We start from the raw sequence: 18,650 nt of genomic DNA, 5'->3' as shown, positions 1-18,650 counted from the left end.
TTTCAGCAATTATTATTATTGGTATTCATCGCTTGATGTGTTGTGAAACCGATAAAAACGAGTATCATTGTAATTTGGTATAACCACAGTTTTGTGTTACTAGATTTACTTATACTCAAGTAGTAAAAATGGATGCCCTATAGCTTGTTTTGTATTTATTCATTACTTAAGAATTTTTAGAATAGAATAATCGATACATGATACACTCTAACAAACTGAATTTGCAATTTATTTGTATAAATTAGACTAAAGATTACTACTTAAGAGTAATTCTTATCAATGGTATGCATCTTTCATAACTGAAAACACTTTTTATATTTTTTCAGTCCATAAGCGATCATCTGTTGACTCACATACCAGACTAATTGATTATATTCAGAAAAAACGGCGAATTCAAATCATTTTTATTGTGGATTTCTATGTACAGCAGGAAAAATTATTGAATTTGGTTTCATGTATATTCACAATAAAAAAAAAGTATCATTTTGTACATTCTTACTGACGGATTCTTTTCCTATACATAGTCTTTTCAAGTTTTATTGTCCAAAGTTTGCCATACGAGATAAGATGTCTTGTTCGAATGTTTCAAAGTTAGACTTAAAATAGATAAAAAATATATACGATATATAGGTTAGTATGGAAACTTATGTAAGTGCGCTTGTCTTTTTTTACAAACCGTACATTAACTGATCACTGATTAGTGATAATCGTATTCTGTCAATCGAATATTAATTTGGGCACTAGTCTTAGCAACTAAACGCTGTATGAGCTGTCTTAATATTAGATGGCTTTAATTTAGTTGGCAAGAAACTCTAAACCTAGGCATCGTACTAATTGATACTCGGCAGCGGAGTGTGCTTGTAATTCTAAGAAAACGGATGTTTCATAGTGTATTTGAACTGGGGTTCAAAGTTAACGATATATAATGACAAATTCTAGAAAATGAGTATTATGTCTTGTAATTTACTGTTCTACCCATGAAAAACTACCTTCATATTGCATTTAAGAAACAAAAACTAAATTACTTTTAAGTACCTTAATAATAATTTTTGTAAGCTAACGGGATCATTGAAATATTTATGCTAAACAAACTGTCAGTGTTGGACTGTGAATACTAATTGTCGCAAACGTTAACTCACTAGGACCTCCAGAAAAGTACCATGACGGATTGTAATACTTAACTAGAACGTTTGTGACAACTAAATATTCTTCCTTCTGTTGCTCTACATTTATCTTAACAGACTTCGTCGCACATGTTTTAATGATTGATCATGAAAGCTAGATGCAATTTTATAACAAGTAACTAGTACCTTACCTACTCAGTAACAGATTTACACCGGGAAAATTTATCTGGTATTACAGAACAAAAATCATTTAGAAAGATATATGTCCAGAGAATCTGATATTTATGGTAACTTATTTGCGTTGCTGACGTAACAGATTGACAAAGTTAGTGAAAATCAGGATTGTGATATTTTAATTCACAACGACTAGAATATTGATCACTTTGAAACTGAATACATCAAACTGTCGGATTTTAATACACTCCATTGATTTGTGCAAAGAACAACTAAACATCAGAAATATTAATTGAAGAACTTACAGTTGTACGACTGTCTTCGGATATTGAGAAGAAAGACCTACTAAATCTACAGGGATAGAAACCCTGATCAGCTAAATAGCTCGTAGCATAATTCTCCTTTAGCATTCTCTCACGACACCCTTTACCATACTCTTAATGATTTTTACACACACTACCTCTATTTAAGTCGCTTACTTGCTATGGTTAGATGTCAGTAAGTAAACAAACAGACAATACAATCAACCTAACATTGCATACTTCAAAAGACGACCAATGATTCGATGCGTTTACTAGATTGTATTTCATCAGCATATAACTGAATGAATACATTGGAAGAACTCATCAGTTTAAAATATTTTGCACTTTATCTACGTATAATACTAGAAGATCCCTTTAAGTTTTACTTTAGACTGACGACTGTATTAAACTACTCAATATGCGTGCAACGATTTCAATATACGTACAAATAGTATTTTAACTTATGAACGTTATTATCTATCTACGCCACTTAATGAAATCTATTTATTCAAAATAGTGTCGTTAGATTTCCTATGGAAATATTCCATTTCCGCATACAGCCTACAACATGTGAATTCTACATGCTTCTTATTTTTGTTCTTTATTGATTCGCAATTCAAAGCATAGTTTTCTATTACTACTAGTTACTTTACTATTGTGCCTTTCGATATGGTTGTTATTCTGTTGCTTGTTAATTACAAAACATTTCTACACTATTATAAACCGGCATAATTGACTGGATGCTTAATGTGCTCAATATATTGATGCATTTTGTGAATATGAATAACAGAGACAAGTGTAACCTGAAATCTTACTACAAATAAAGCGTGATTGAAATCGACCATACCTTATTATTTGGAGTTGGTTCATATATGAATTTATCTTTTTCCACTTGTTTATCTTTGACGTTATTTGAATCACTAACCAAATTTGTGTTACTTATTGACAACCATGATAATTGAAGGGGTAAGCTTGGAAGACCAACTGCCCCACGTTCAGATGCCTTTATTGCTTTTTTCTATAACGAAAAACAAAATTTAAAATCGTAAGTGATATTGGAATGATTTAGCCTACATTACATTGGTGAAATAAGCTTACGTGAATAAATGACGTTCAGTATCTTGAGTAAACAACTGTCTATAAATACTTGCACTTTTTTGTTTATGGTCGTAGTAGTTCTCCGAGTTTCATCTCCGTATAGTGGAACTGTTCTGACGTCCGTATTGGAGATTCTGACTTTGATATTGGTTGGCAATTGTTTTTAGTTCTATATATTCTTCAACTGTAGGAGTGCGACCCTTTCTATCTCGACCCTCTTCTTTACATCTGAATCAGATCCTCCTTGTTCATCTGTGATGCTGTCCAGGTACCTGAACGTTCCCACCTCTTCCAGAGTTTTACCATCAAATGTGATTGGGTTGGTGTTCTTCATGTTGTATTTGAGGATCTTGCTTTTTTCCTTCTGTATGTTGAAGCCTACTGTTGCAGAGGCTACTGCTACACTGGCTGTCTTCACCTGCATTTGTTGCTGTGTATGGGATAGAAGAGCCAGGTCATCTTCGAAGTCCAAATCGTCTAATTGCATGCAAGCTGTCCATCGTATTCCGTGCTTTCCCTCAGATGTGAAAGTCTCTATAATCCAGTCAACCACCAGAAGAGAAAGGGGAGAGTAAACAGCCTTGTCTGACTTCGGTCCTTACTTGGAATGAGTCTGTTAGCTGTCCTCCATACACGAATTTTGAAGATGGGATGTAATGCTTTTCCTCGAGTTGATCAGTCCATTTTTAGCTTCGTTTTTATCATGACTACAACCAGGTGATGATCTGAAACTATGTCAGCTCTTCTCTTTATTCTTTTGTTCTTCAAGGATCTTTTGAATTTGTTAATCATGTAAATGTGGTCGATTTGGTTTTCTGTAGTATGGACTGGTAAAACTCATGTAACTCTGTGTGTGCGTTTGTGGGGGAATATTGTGCCACCTATAGCCATTTCGTTGAATGCACGTAAATTTGCGAACTACTCACCATTCTCATTCGTTTCTTCCAGTTCATGTCATCCCATGTTATCTTCATATCCGATGTTTTCCATTCCGACTTTGGCGTTTAGGTCTCCCATCAGGATACTTCTATATGATTGATTTCAGCATCTCATAACACTGATATTTATCACCTTCGTTGCTATCATTGGTGATTGCACAGCATTGGATAACATTCATTGTGATTTCCTCCTTCTTTGTCGTTAAGGATGCTTTGATGATCCTCAATCCATGAGATGTCCATCCTATAAGTGCTTTACGTGCTTCTTTGAACAGCATCAGTGCAGCTCCCTGAGTGTGCTGAGCATTTTTATCCTTATGATCAGAGTACAACAGCATCTCTCTCGAATCTAATCTCTGTCCAGCTTGGCTCCAATGGGTTTCAATTATTCCGGCTAATTTCTACCATCTCATTTCCGTAACTATTTGACAGGTCCTCCCGACCTCTCACATTGTCCGGAGCTTCCACGTATTTACATAAATTGTCACTGCGGTTGTTAGGAGGGGCATCGTCTTCGTGACTGTCGAGAATTCCCGGCTTTCATTGTTAGGGGCCATAGTTTTTCTGAATGAACATCCTTCGATTCGGAGGACAAAGTCTAAATGGTTTAAATTATTTATTCAGGTTAGTATTTTAGCAAGATTGTTTTCTACTGGATGGGGTTGCTAACTCCATAACCAACCCTCCCTTTTTATTCGGGCTTGAGACCGGCAGTAACCCTAAAAGAGCTACAGGCGAAGTAATTGTAGTACTTTATTATCGGGTCGATCAAGGCACAATGTCTTTGAACACAGGAACCAATTATTAAGTGTATAACAGGGTGATCGAGTCACTTAGTCATAACACAACAATCCCATCTTTTAGCGTAATAACAAATATGAATAAACTTCGTTAAAACTCAACTTACTGCTTCATTATAGGTGGAAAACTCAGCAATGGCACTGCCACGTTTACCAATGACGAAAGCTATCACGTCACCGAACTACAAATAACAATTAAAAGTACTTAAGTAAATAGTTAACTAACAGGTATTTCATCTATCTCTTAAACTTAATAACCAGTTTGGATACTCAATCATCTTGTGGTAAAATGTGCTAGTTGAACAGTGTACAATATAGTTAATTGTCCAACAGTAAATACTACATGTGTATATTGATAAACAGGAAAATATTCACTATACTAAAATATTTAGAGTACAATAATTTAGACAAATTTGCTTAACTGTCCTAAGTTTGAGTGATCAGTTACAATATTGTTTGGATTCAACAAGGAAAATGCAGCCTCAAATACAGCACGTATGTGTCTTACGCACAGATGGAAATGGTTTGAATGACTATATGGCAAAATCCTTGTTTGTTTGCACTTGCCTTTGGTTGCTGCTAAGCAAACTAACAAGAATTTGGCAGAAAACAACTTCTTTATTCGATTACACGCGTAAGGTATTGAATGAATTTCGGGAGTGTTATATGTGATTATCTCGAAGAGAATATTCAAAGAAACGAGTAGTATATCGATTAAGTAACGCATCTTATTTACTTTCATGAATAAAGATTTTATACGAATTAACATGCTGAACAAATAAATTAATATATTAGTAATATCCCAATAAGTAGCAAAATTAGATTTTCTGACGTTTCGTGACTTAGTGTAAACCAAATTTAATTATTTATTCTCTGAAGAAGTGGCTTACACAAAGTCACGAAACGTCAGAAAATCTAGTTTTTCTACTCATTGGGATATTACGAATATATTATTTATTTATAACAATCTACCCAATGCTCAATTTATTCGAAATTATCAAATCAAACCTTGGTAATGATACCTACAAACTCATTGATGCTAAACAAAGTTTTTGGACCTATTTCATCATATGTAGAGTCTAACTACAAAATATCTACATATACAGATGGGCCTAATTCACTACCAAATCTTGAGTAGCATAGGTAAGTCCAATGTAAGTAATGTACTGCATTGCTGCTAAACCTTATGTGCGGGAAACTGTTAGGATGATGGTTCTGATTACGGAAATGTATGACGAAGCTGACTGACTCTACTACATTAATAGTCCGCAGAAAGAATGATAATTGAATAGATGGGGAAAGCGACCATATATAGTTGTCTAATACATGTCCTTTTTCAATGAACTACCGTTCAGTCAAACATAAGCAACGTAGAACCTAGCACATATATGCATAGCAAGTTCCCATACAACAACGGTACAAGACAAAATTAACACAATTAAACACCTTCGGGAGCTGAGTTCTAAATTTTGTTTTAGAAATTCCCAGTCTTTGAAATTAGTTTACGAATTCAAATAGACATCTGATGGTTTTTCAATATTCATTACTTTTTAAATATACCTCTGATAAACATGTTCTTAGGAACGATTCTGTGTAGCAAGCGTTGGCCTGAAAGTTTTCTCCGTAAGCCCATTTTATCTGTTTAAAACAACAATAAAAGTAACTAGTGAACAAGATCATAAAAGTAAGGACATTTTCATATGCGTAAGTTTTTTTAAGGCAGTAAATTACAATTTCTCCCTACTTTGGACGTACCGAACGTTAACAAGTATATTAGAGTTTTATACGTATGTACTGCAACGGTTATGCAATGTTTGTATATCTGTATTACTCAGTACTAGTGTAGTGAACAAGAAACTACGTGGGGACAATCAAATGTATCAGAACACGAAATTACAGAACATCTTTCTAAAATCTGAGAACAATACAGTAAATACCTAGTTTGCAAAATATCAATCAATTGTCTCAAACTTGTCTGTTTCATTTGCAAATATCAGCCCATCGTCTTGGATTTTATTGTTCCTGCATTTTTATACCGATTTCTTCCCGTTCCCGTTCTTTTTTTCCTCGATCTTCTACTGGAATACATTCTATTCCTGGCTATCGTAACATACTACTTATGTGGATATAAGTAGCTCACACCACGTAGTAACTGGTATTTTCATAATTGCTTACATTATCCATTTTTTCACTGGTTTATTAAGACATAACACTTATTTCACCTGTGCTCACAATTAGTACGGACTCAGAAGTATTGAAATAACCAGTTTTTTGCATTCGCTTAGGAACTACGCTGGTCAGGGTTTAATAGCTGGAATTCTGAGGTTTTCAGCAAACATTAGTAATCAATAAATAAATCATAACTTCTGAAAGTAGGGATAATTTATTTGTTTTTAACAATCCTCCAAAGTCACAATATTTGTCCTCAATACTCAACACAGCAAATCCATTTTGAAATAAAACCATATCAAGCATCATAGCTTGAAAATGTATTTGTTTCATTTGGGTTAAAATAAAAACATTGTAAAGGAGAAAATAACTGGTTCACACTGTGCTTCTATCCAATGTGTCTTAAAACCACAGATTACCGAATAAATATAGATCAAAATTAGAAATAATCTCAAAAATACAAATTACATTTGCAATAAGCATTTACATTCTTAGGATGGGGATTTACTTTAACGGCTTAGGAAGGCTTGTATTCTCGACTATTTTACAGAATGGGTTTGTATAATAATGGTTTTCCGTCTCTTTATAATTCAATCGCTTTAATACTATGTTGAGGGTAAAAATAAGTCACTAATACTAACATTTCTGAGAATGTAATGGATTTCAATGTATTGATTTCATAACTACTATAATTAACAATGATCATGAATGTCCTTTGGCAATAAATAATCATCGACAATACTTAACTTCTATTATTCAATCAGTCAGTAACAACGTAGAACTTCGTACGTACGTACATCAGTTCGAGTTGCCACACCACATTAGCACAGAGAGGCAGTTGTCGATTCAAACCCCGTACTAGTAGAGATGGTAAGAGTACAGACAGTAATCGGAAAGATTAGGGTTTGAAGACGTTATTCAAGGAGTATAATCCAGCGAAATAAATTTGGAAAGAAAAAAAAATGGACATGAAGAATTCAGAAGATTAAAATTTGGGAGAACACGAAGAGTGGATGCACCTGTGCCATTGCAAATGATTTTGAGCCATGTCATTCAGGGTCTCTCACCATCGGTTGCTATCATCTCACGGTCCCCAACAAGGTAGTCTACACCTAGCAATATGATTCAGTCCACTTGTCAGTGATTTCATGGACTTGTGCCATGTTTTGGTTTAGCCGCCCCTAGCTTTCTTACAATCTACTCCTATACAACAAAACATCGCACATCGAGGCAGTCGGTGGTTGGGCATACGTGACACGTGTCCCAGCCATCTCAACTGATGAAGTTTCACTACGTCATCAATTGATTTGCTATCCTCACCTAGTACCCGTTTCCTAACAACTGCATTACTTACTCGATGGTCCCAGGATATGCGAGCAATATTTCGAAGACACCTATGATCAAATACTAGTAGCCTACGGATATCCTCTACTCTTACCGGTCATGTTTCACTGCCATAAAGTAGGACGGAACGAACTGCTGCGCAGTAAACATGTCCTTTGGTTGATAGACGGGTATCTCGCCTACACCATAAATGACGCAAGTTGTCAAAAGCTAGTCGAGCCTTCTGTATCCGTGCTGAGATTTCGTCACACACCAGACCACAAGGGCTGATCAGACTTCCAAGATAAGTGAAGCGGTCGACACACTCAATTACTTCACTCCCTATCACTAGTTCAGGTGTCGATGTAACCCAATCCTGAAGCAACATTTTGCATTTCGAGGGAGAGAATCGCCTGCCGAACATGCTTGCATTGTTGCTTAGAGTGGTCAGAAGACTCTGCATTTTGTCAGCGTCTTCACCAAATAAAACTATATCATCGGCATATTTTAGGTCAACAAGTAGGTCTCCCGGTAGAAGTTCAGTCCCTAGAAATCTAGACGAGGAAAGTGTTATTACTAAAAGTACGTCAACGACAAAGTTGAACAAGAATGGGGAGAGTGGGCAGTCCTGACGAACACCACTTGAGGCAATCAATTCTGATGACAGTTCGCCATAAGCTCTCACTCTACCAGTTGTGTTCGAGTAGAGAGCCTGTATAAGGTTAATGCACTTCTTTGGTACTCCTTTCAGTGACAAACACTGCCATAGAACCTTACGATCAACAGAGTCGAATGCCGCCTTAAGGTCGAGAAATACTACCATTGTGGGGCGTCTGAATGTGTGTCTGTGTTCTAGAACCTGACATAGTGTGAATATCTGATCTATTGCCGCTGCCTTTTCCATCTCTCTTGCTTTCGCTACCCACCACTGTTCACGATCATTGCGTAGACTTCTTGTCAGCTTGTGCTTAAGCTGACTCCGCTCTTCATTATGTTCAGAGTCAGGTGGATTGAGTTTCCGAGCATCTATCAGTGCGATAGTTGCTGCTGAGATCCAGTGTTTCTCCCTAACCTTCTGGTTTACCTTACTAGCAGATATCACTGCTGTTTCCACAGCTTTTCGGATATCGTTCCATGCTGCATCGGGGTGGGCATCACATACATGGCTGCCTAACTGTTTTCCTAGTTGTTCCTGAAATATACTCTTAGCTTGACTATCATTAAGTAGGCCCCTAAGAGGTTTCCTTTTAGTGTTTTCCTACATCCAGTAAGACGCAGGCAAATACGCGCTCGTACTAGAGCATGATCTGAATCTAAGCATGTGCTCCAGAATGAGCGACAGTCTTCTATCGAGCCCCTCCATCGGTGGCTGATAGCGATGTGATCTATTTGGGTCCAACGTTGAGAAGAATTAGGGGGTTGCCATGTTAAAAGATGTTTTTCCTTATGCTTAAAGTTAGTATTTGCAAGGAACAGGCGGTTATCTGAGCATAGCTGCAACAGAAGGTAGCCATTATCTGTTCTTTGAGCCACGACATCATAAGATCCACTTAGGTGTCTTTCCCTATCGCTTAGTTTACCTACTTGAGCATTAAAGTCACCGGCCACTATTACTACATCAGAGCGCCTAGCTTTTCGGAGAAGGTCCGAAAGCTTTCTGTAAAACTCATCTTTTACATCATCTGAGCTGCAGTCAGTGGGAGAATAGGCAGAGACGACGAAGAGGCAACGACGAGTGTCCCTATCTTTTCGGATTCTTACTGTTCCGTTCAGTCGGACAGCGCACAAACGACTGTCTACTGGGATCCACTCTAAGAGAGCTAGTTCTGCCCTAGGACTCAATGCTATACCTACGCCGGCGAGGCCACGGGTAGCAGAATCAGGGCTTCCAGATACACGAAGCGTAAATCGAGTTGGTTCTTTATTTCGGCATGGTGAGGTCAAATGAATGACGCTACTTGGATCCTGTATGCGCGTTTCGAAGACGCAGCACACATCGATGGCGCGAGATTCTAAAGTTTTAGCTAAGGAAGCCTGCTGTCCTATTTGGCAAAGTGTTCGTACGTTAAAAGCTCCTACGTATAGTTTAGAGCGTGGTTTCAGGAGACCAGGAATGGGGTTCCACGTACTCGAATCGTTCGCCCTAGCGGTGCGAGATGATAAAGAGACGTGAGGAGGGTTAGTCGGGGAGATAAGAGAGGTATTAGGAGGTGTAGGAAGGATTTGAATCTGACCAACTTGGTCTCGTGTGCTGTTACGGGTATGAGGGCTGATGTCACTTCCCGGCTGCCCACACCGTGGAAGGGTATTTCTTGAGGAACCTGAAAAGGAAATTGGATTAGTGTTGGTCTTGACGACCTGGGAGCGTGACCGCAGAGCCCAAGGGACAACTGCTTGAGGCCGGTCGCACACGGCCTTTTTGTGGAAGGTTTTTGACGTGTTAGCTCCGTTCTTCAAAGGGCCTTACCGCCGGAGACGGAAATCCGTGAGGTAAGGTGAGGTGTGACATTTTTAGGGTCGACCTTTTCCAATCCCTTCCTTCCTTGTGGGAAGGCAGCATCGCTGCAGATGCTGGTTGTCCGAGGGAAACACCTTACTGCTGTCACACCTCTCTACAGTCAGCATTATGACTTCGCCCTCAGACCTTGAGTTGCTGCTTTTAGTCTTACCGTTCACCAATCGACCTGCCTGGCATGGTAGAACCTACAGGAACATATGTTCCAGCCAATATAGCTCGGTTGGGTCATCACGATAGGCAAGCCCGACCACCGCGCCAAGGTAGCAGCTACGGTCGGGACTTTCATTATGAGATTATTAGGTTCAGTTCGGTTTTAAGTGAAACTGCTCGTCAGTTTCTGATGTCAGTTTAAACAGGATATTACTAAGATATCTCCTACACAACGTGTAACTGTTCTATTCAAGCTGAAAGCTCTTAAAAAATCATTCTTACTAAATAACTTTCTTATTTTATCATGAGATGGATTGTACACATATTCATGATTTTAAAGTATAAGTGCCAGGATTTGACTATCAAAGAAACGGAAGGGAAAGAAGATTATCTTTAGTTAATGAAGGTTCATGGGAATAAAGACGAAATCTAATAGTTTAATATTAGCATTAAATCTACCGATTACGTTCAAGAAATGGGTTGAAACTTACTCTCACCACAGCCTGATCAGATTTAGTACATTTGAACTTCACATCGTCAGTCTCCTCATTTGTAGATTTTCGTTTCCTTTCAGCTTGCCACTTCATTTCTTCAGTATGGCGTTCCCAATCCCTGCGAATCTGGTCGGCTGCTTGTTGTTTAACTACAGTTTCAAACTGCCTCTTCCGCAAAGCCATGGCAGCCGCTTCTCTCGCTTCTAGCTCTTAGTTCAGAATAAATGTGGAAATTTCATATACATAAGAATTACGTTAAAATATAGCAACTTTGTAATACAGTTATGTAAGGTATGAAATAACAAACTTTAGTATTCAAGCACAGCATACAAAAATAACTGAATCAGTATATCAAAACTGCTTTGAGCAATAAAATCTATAGATATCACTTTTTCTCTATATTGATTTGTTTTTCTATTAGATGTTAACTTGAGAATAGAAGAACCAGCAGCAACAAAACGTCTGTTGATATAATTAACACAAAGTTAATGAATACGTAGAATTCCACATCCTAACACAAACCTGAGTCAGTTAACAACTAACTGAAAACAGTGATAGCAGTCATGACTCAGTTTGGTCACTTCATGAATCAAACGAACTCCACAGCTAACTCGGGAAATACATGCGAAACATCTATTGAATCCGATTGAACGTTCCTTCTGATTATATGATAGCAACGAGGTCATACACAAGTGTACTATATGATGGGAACTCAAAATGAGTAGCCTGAAGTAATATACGCGTCTTACTACAAGGAAATCACTAGTGAAGTTTTCGATCCACCCTTTGTTATAACAGTTCTAAAGGCCACTGATTGCTACAAAGTGAGGAAAACTATTTCGCACTGACAGAAAATTCAAAAATCTTCCACCAACGAATTAGAAGAGTAAACAACGAACGATTAGGCAATTACAACTAAACTCATTAAAGTTAAAGAATTTTCATCGTGTTTTACTAACTGAATTATATGAGGATACTTGTTTATACATTTAGGTAAAAAAGCAAATCAGGTGAGACTATAATTTAAGGACAACCTCTGAGCAACACTAAAGTGACCTCGAGTGTCCACCTACTTACTAGAACTAAATGAGGGTTATCAGTCAGTCAGCTACAATGTAGGATCAGGTACATATGTGCATCGGTCCAAGTTGCCATACCTCATTAGTACAACAACATGAACACCGGATTCATAGTAGTTAAATCAGTGGTGGTAATATGTAAAAGATTGCATATAAGAACATAGTACAGGAAGGGAGAATTGGTTCGTAGAAAGAAAGATATGGGAAGAATAAAGATTATGATTTACAGTTGATTGCTAGGGTTGGAATTAGATTCCGGGTTCTCATCACTAACTGACATCAGCTAAAATGTTAAAAGGTTATTTAGCCAAATGGATTAATGAATTTCACGTCAAAACCCAAGACCAATTATCCTAAATCTGATTGATTTGTCCATAAATTATAGTCTCGCCGCAACCGCTTTGAAATATCTGTCATGCTGTATGACTAACAAAGTAACATTTTGGTAACTACTTCATACACACTTTTCAAGATAAGTCTACTCAGAAAAATTTAGATAGGCGGCACGCATCACGAATATATCAATAAAAATAAGAGGACAGGACTTCATAACTTACCTTCTTTAAGCTTTCTTCGTGACGAGTCCATAGATTCCATTCTTTTAATAGCCTCTCTTTTTGCTTTCCATTTCTGATCATATTCTTTCTAAATCACATTAAACATAGAAATACCCTATTAAAAAGCCTTATGAATTAATGGAAATGATTATCTTCAACAGAAACGTGATACATGTATTGAATTTACATACAAAAGCAAACAAATTGACAAAGTGCATAAATCCTTTAAACAAACGTGGCGTTAAGTTTGATCCTGAATGGAATACAGTAAACCATTATTTTGAATTTTAAAGCGGACAACCAAATCGATATTAGGATTTCTGCACCATAATTTTCAACACGTTTTTACGACTAGTCATCATAAATACTATATAACTTGTTGCCTTATGGGGAATACTTACCCAAAGAAGTGCAATGTGTTGTCCAGAACATTACTGATAAGACGAAAGCTGAATTTACAATTGATATACAGGCTTTTTCTTGACAAAAAAATACAAGTGTAACAAGATGAACTAATCTCATGAAATAGGAGCGCTTGTAGTCTGCATATTACTCATCTTTTGTGGCCCACTAGAATTTACTGCCATGAATAATAGAGAGCGATGATCCGGGTGCAGTCCCCTAAGTTTGACTACATGCTAAAGGTTCCCAACTCCAGACACTATATTGACACAACCAATATACAAGCATATATCCAAATGATTTTTTTTCAAGTGATGCGTTAAACTAATACCTAAATCCTGAAAACTAAGCTTCATACTCAATAATACATAATAAAATGCTGTCTGAACAGCCGAGTAATATAGTGAGCACGACCGAAATTTCTGACTGAGATTAACACAGAAATTTAAATTTAAATACCGAGGTTTCATACTTTCGGGTTTGATAAACTATAAAAATAAGCATTCATGCGCTTAGTCACAAACGTTGGGTCAAGACTTCGGGTTACAGTGATACTGACTCTTTTAGCCTACATCGAACTCAGTTTTCCCATATAAACTGAACATTTATATGTATCAGTCTTCAGTAATAAGGATAGTAGGTTGATGAACCTGTATTAATCCTGACACATTGCTTTCCAGTGAAGGTCCAGCTTTTCCTTGAAAGTATTAACTGATGGGGCTGATACCACTTGTTCGGGTAAGGCGTTCCAATGATTGACTACTCGATGAGAAAAACGGGATCCCACTTTAAGTTTATTAAATCGTGGTTTATGAACCTTCTTGCTATGACCTCGGAGATTATTAGTGCTGGAGGGAGCAAAAAGATAAGACATATTAACACCCAAATCATAATTAAAGATACGAAATGCCAGTATAAGGTCACCTCGTGTCCTACGATACGACAAGGGGAAAAGATTTAGGCGTTTTAAACGCTCATCATGAGTCTAGAAAGACCCTTCACTAATTTCGTTCCCACACGCTGGACACGCTCAAGGGAGTTAGTATCCTTTACCGGACACGGACTAGCTGCTTGGATACAGTACTCTAAATGTGGTCTAACATATATGGGATATAAAATTCGAAACGCTTCCTCGTCAAAAGATTTGAACGCTCGGCGAAGTGACCATAACGCACGAAAACCTTTGACAGCGGCTGCTTTGCAATGCGCAGTTGTTTTTAAATCATGACTTAATATTACTCCTAAGTCCTTATGCTCTTGAACGCATGGAAGAGGTTTACCCTCAATGGTGTAACGGTAACTATTACCGTGACCGACGTGGATTAGTACACTCTTCCTAGCATTGATTTCTAAGCCCCACTCTCGAGCTCATCTAACTAAATCGTCTAAGTCAGATTGAAGATCCAGATGATCAGCCGCACTTTTTATTGTTCTCCAGATTTTTACATCATCCGCAAACAATAATGTCGACGACCTAAGTAACGGCGGTAACTCATTAACGTAGAGAAGGAAGAACAGAGGGCCTAAGATGGTGCCTTGGGGTACACCACTTTTGACCGGCTTCCAATCGGATAGCGTTCCGTTAACCCTCACTCTCTGTCTGCGGTCACATAAGAAATTTCCTATCCACTCATGTACAGTACCTATTATTCCGAAGCTCGTGAGCTTCTGCATAAGACCTACGTGTGAAACCTTGTCAAACGCTTTGCTAAAATCTATGAATATCACATCGACAGACAGACCGTGATCTAGGGCTGCTGTCCAATCCTCCCTCGCAATAAGCAAGTTAGTCAAGCATGAAAGCTTGTTACGAAATCCGTGTTGCTCAGGAGCTAACAGATTGTGTAAATCTATGTGGCTTAGCAACCTAACCCGAATTATCTTTTCGAGTAACTTAACGACTATGCTAGTTAGACTGACAGGCCGGTAGTTAGATACTATCTGTCGCTGACCGTCCTTAAATATAGGACTAACTATAGCGTCCTTCCAATCTCTAGGGAGTTGAGCGAGTGAGAGGGACATGTTGAAGAGTGTCGCAAGCGGTTTTGAAATAATGTCCGCAAGAGATGACAGCAACCGTGGATGTAACCCGTCAGGGCCCGGTATCTTACCAGGTTTGAGGTTAGTTATCAACGGAAGGACAGTTTCCTCAGTCACCTGTACAGATTCAATGGTTGGTATCTCGGTGTGAGTGGGACAAGTATTTGTTACAATAAACGTAAAGAAGACTTCGCTAAAATAATCTGAAAAAGTCTCAGCTTTTGCTCGATCTGATCCAGCTAGTAATTCTGAATTTTCGTGTAACAGCAACGGGGAATACCATCACTACGTTTCATTTGCCGTTTAACATACGAAAACAATCGTTTCGGACAAGTACGGCTATCATATACTAACTGTCGTTCGTAAGTGGTACGGGATTTCGCTATGGTTTTCTTACAGATATTACGGTATTTTTGGTACTCACGCTTAAACGGTGCATGACCTGTCAACAAGAATAAGTCCCAGAAATGTTTCCTACGCTTTAACAGCTTCCGGGTTTCCTTATTAATCCATGGAGGGCAATGTGATAGCTTACGTGCTGACCATAGGATAAACGGCGACGTTACGGACTCGAATGTAGCCTTAAACTTATTCCATTCATCTTCGATCAATCCATCCGCGTCGACCGACCAATCAGTCGAGATAGCACAGTTTCTGATTTCCGGAATATTAGCTCGCCAGATATTGGGACGGGGTGGAGCAGATACGAATTGTATACCATGTGTCCTAAACTTAAAGTGAATTACAACGTGATCACTGTTAACTAGTAGGGGAAGGTGCTGAATATCGAAGACATCCTCTCAGTGGTGGGTGAGGGCGAGGTCCAGCAGTGACAGATCATGATTGAAATCAATGTGTCGGTTTTGTGATACATTGTACAAGTGCACACTGAATAACGGTAGATAAAAGGTCGCTATCGAAACCACTACCTGGAACTGTAAGCTCTATCCAGTTGATATGCGGCGCGTTGAAGTCCCCAATGATGAGACAACATTCTGCCATACTCCAAGAACAGATGTGTCTTAGGATAAAGTCGTCAGCAAGACAAGACGGACTACGGTATATTCCCCTATAGTCACTAACCCATTTCTAGATTTAATCTTACAACATGCAACCTCACATGTGCCACTGATATGAGCCTCCGATATGGTTGATTGTATACGAAAGTGATCCCTAAAGTATAATATTATACCTCCCCCTTTGCGACTTGAAACTATCACTTCTGATACAGATATAACCAGCAATGAAAGGAGGACAGTCTATATCAACGGTGAACCAAGTTTCTGTAACAACGATTATATCGGGACATAATTCTTGCACCATCAGACTTAGCTCGGACGTTTTATTTCTAAGACTACGAGCGTTCGTGTAGCACACACTTAAGGTGTTTTGGAAATCAATCGTTCTACCCATACAGGCCTCGGAAGCATTGGCTTCCAAGACCTGACTACCCGAAAACCCTTAATGGTAAGGTTATTTTCGCCATTTAATTTGCGAGTCCTCAACTCCGTAAGAGCATTCTTCCACTTGATTCGATCCTCAAGCGGCCAATCTGGTCGGATACGGATATTTGAGGCACGAGTTTTTAGTGCGCTTTTCAATAGTATGTCTCTTTCTTCAAAACTCCCGAGAACCAGCTTCATGATTCTTCTTGATTGGGTCTCGCCTCCAACCCATTTACCAAGTCGTATTACTTTTGTAATATGTACCCCTGAAACCTCTTCAGGTAGTACATTCCTTACCACAGACTCCACTAACTGCAGGTCATGTGCATGTCTTTTAGCAGAGTCGTTGTCTTTCGACTCCTCTAGATTCCAAATAATTAAACTAGAGAGGGGTTTAGCTTCTTTCGAAACTGTGTTCACAGCTTCCGACCGTGACATTAGATCCTGTATTTTACCTACTGGTATCTTACGATTAGTTTTTATTTCAACAGTCCTGGGAGTCAAGCGAATGACTCACAACAATGTCAGACGAAGCTTTACTATGGGACTTTGGCGGATTGGTCTGAGTCCACCAAGGACTTACCAAGTAAACAGTCATTAGTTTTAGCTATCTTTCCTACTCATCTGCATTTTCGCGTCATCCATTTTCCATCAGTCGAAACGTCTACATTAGAACAACTCGGGACAGTAATTGTTTTATCTGGGTCACCGGTTGCTGCTGTAGCAAAATGGCCACCAACGTCTAATGACGTGTCACTCACTGATCGTTTGGGGGGGGGAACGTTTAACTGCGGGTTGCACAGGTAGATGTCTGGCTTGCGCCGTGATAGCACTTACGACACTAACGCAAAGATGGTGTGCAGTACGCACTTAGTCATAACTGGGATATACCTTTGGCATTTTGTTTTTAGAGATAAAACTTCATCCTTTTTATCTTTCGGGTGCACAAAACAAAATTACAGTGAACCTTATACGCCTAAATTTTAATATCTGATACATAAACCTCAGTAATATAAACTTATACAAAAAATGAATATTGAGATTAACCCCAGTCCATGATGACGTTCTAAAACCTAAAGGATATTGTTTTGCATGAAGGGTAACATAGAATTCCCAATTTAATAATTTGAACGACCTAGTTACGAAAGCCCATCTATCTAGTTTATCAACACACACATTAGCAAGAAACAAGATGTGTTCATGATATCATCAAATATGTTTTAGTAAAAATAATGATGATTGCTTATTTAAAAATGCTATCCATTATTATTAGGTTGGATTTCTGAAAAAGCTCAAAACTGAAATGATATGTGATTAAAAATAATAAAATTTGAATAAGATCACCATAACATACCCTTTTAACGGGATCGTGAAGAATTTCGAAATAAACAGCCAGTTGCTGAAATGATTCCTCTTAGGAAATAATTACTAGGTATGATTACATACTTGCCAACGGATTGTCTTGATTTTTATCAGGATGTGCCTCCCTTGCCTTCTTCTTATACGCTCTCTGAATGTCCTTTGCAGTACAATCATCTCTGAGGCCAAAGTACGCGTACAAATCAACATCCATCGAAACAAGACGCTGTTTATGACTCAGGATTCGACACTAAAGTAACTAATGTCATCGAAGTTGCGCTCACTGCGAGTGTCCCGCGTTACGCTTGTGAAGCATTCCAACATCCTCATGATGAGCTTTTTAAGTGGATTGGTTTATTTAGGCTTGTGTCTTGTTGTGAGGCTGTAGTTTTAGGTATGGTTTTTAGGTTACGATGATATATCAAAAGTCAAGTGGTTTTATATACTAATTATTCACAATATTTTAAACTATGAAACTAAAAGCATATAAATTTGAAACTTCAGTAAGGTGTGTAGAATATTCTTTCAAGAGGAAGTGTTATTTAACCAGTTTCTTTATGTACATGTCTTTTTGTACGAAGCATTAAAGTATTGCACGCGTCAAGTGCCATGTCAAGCTCTTATGGGTTATTCTAGCATATGTACGTACCAGTTTATTCTTTCTCCTTGAGTTTCATC

At 38.2% G+C, this 18,650-nt stretch overlaps 2 protein-coding genes across 6 annotated transcripts in view; one reads left to right on the top strand and one right to left on the bottom strand.

Annotated features, from left to right (window-relative positions):
* MS3_00010118 (uncharacterized protein) overlaps positions 1 to 498 on the top strand; it is a 39,610-nt gene extending 39,112 nt beyond the window's left edge. For all 3 annotated transcript variants that reach the window (XM_051218461.1, XM_051218460.1, XM_051218462.1), the window contains one exon: positions 327 to 498. In XM_051218461.1, coding sequence (XP_051073928.1) covers positions 327 to 365 — 39 coding nt within the window. In that variant the 3' untranslated portion in view covers positions 366 to 498. The remainder of the gene's footprint in view (positions 1 to 326) is intronic.
* On the bottom strand, positions 395 to 18,292 carry DNAJC17_1 (DnaJ (Hsp40), sub C, member 17). 3 transcript variants are annotated; one of them, XM_051217484.1, is made up of 8 exons: positions 18,060 to 18,292; positions 17,968 to 18,026; positions 12,727 to 12,814; positions 11,088 to 11,299; positions 5,997 to 6,074; positions 4,544 to 4,618; positions 2,448 to 2,618; positions 395 to 596 (listed from the first exon to the last, which is right to left on the bottom strand). In XM_051217484.1, exons 1-8 carry the CDS (start codon positions 18,184 to 18,186, stop codon positions 537 to 539), a joined length of 870 nt encoding a protein of 289 aa, XP_051073925.1. In that variant the 5' UTR covers positions 18,187 to 18,292; the 3' UTR covers positions 395 to 536. The 3 variants fall into 3 exon arrangements, with proteins under 3 accessions (XP_051073925.1, XP_051073927.1, XP_051073926.1); XM_051217486.1 differs by having other exon boundaries at positions 17,968 to 18,024; positions 18,060 to 18,263; XM_051217485.1 differs by lacking the exon at positions 395 to 596 and adding an exon at positions 2,351 to 2,410 and having other exon boundaries at positions 17,968 to 18,024; positions 18,060 to 18,281.
* Between the last annotated feature and the right edge of the window lie 358 nt (positions 18,293 to 18,650).

This window comes from Schistosoma haematobium, chromosome 1 (genome assembly GCF_000699445.3).
Source record: "Schistosoma haematobium chromosome 1, whole genome shotgun sequence".
Lineage (NCBI taxonomy): Eukaryota > Metazoa > Platyhelminthes > Trematoda > Strigeidida > Schistosomatidae > Schistosoma > Schistosoma haematobium.
The sequence above is the reverse complement of the archived record's forward strand: the minus strand, read 5'-3'. Positions and strand labels throughout refer to the sequence as shown.

Bases quoted from the DNA above. Each gene is read 5' to 3' on its own strand.
- DNAJC17_1 (XM_051217484.1), bottom strand. From the start codon at position 18,186: ATGGATGTTGATTTGTACGCGTACTTTGGCCTCAGAGATGATTGTACT. The intron at 11,300-12,726 runs GTAAGTTATGAA...TTCTGAACTAAG, and splicing joins ACGAAGAAAGCTTAAAGAAG to AGCTAGAAGCGAGAGAAGCG. The intron at 597-2,447 runs GTATGGTCGATT...ATCTATTTTAAG, and splicing joins AACCAACTCCAAATAATAAG to TCTAACTTTGAAACATTCGA.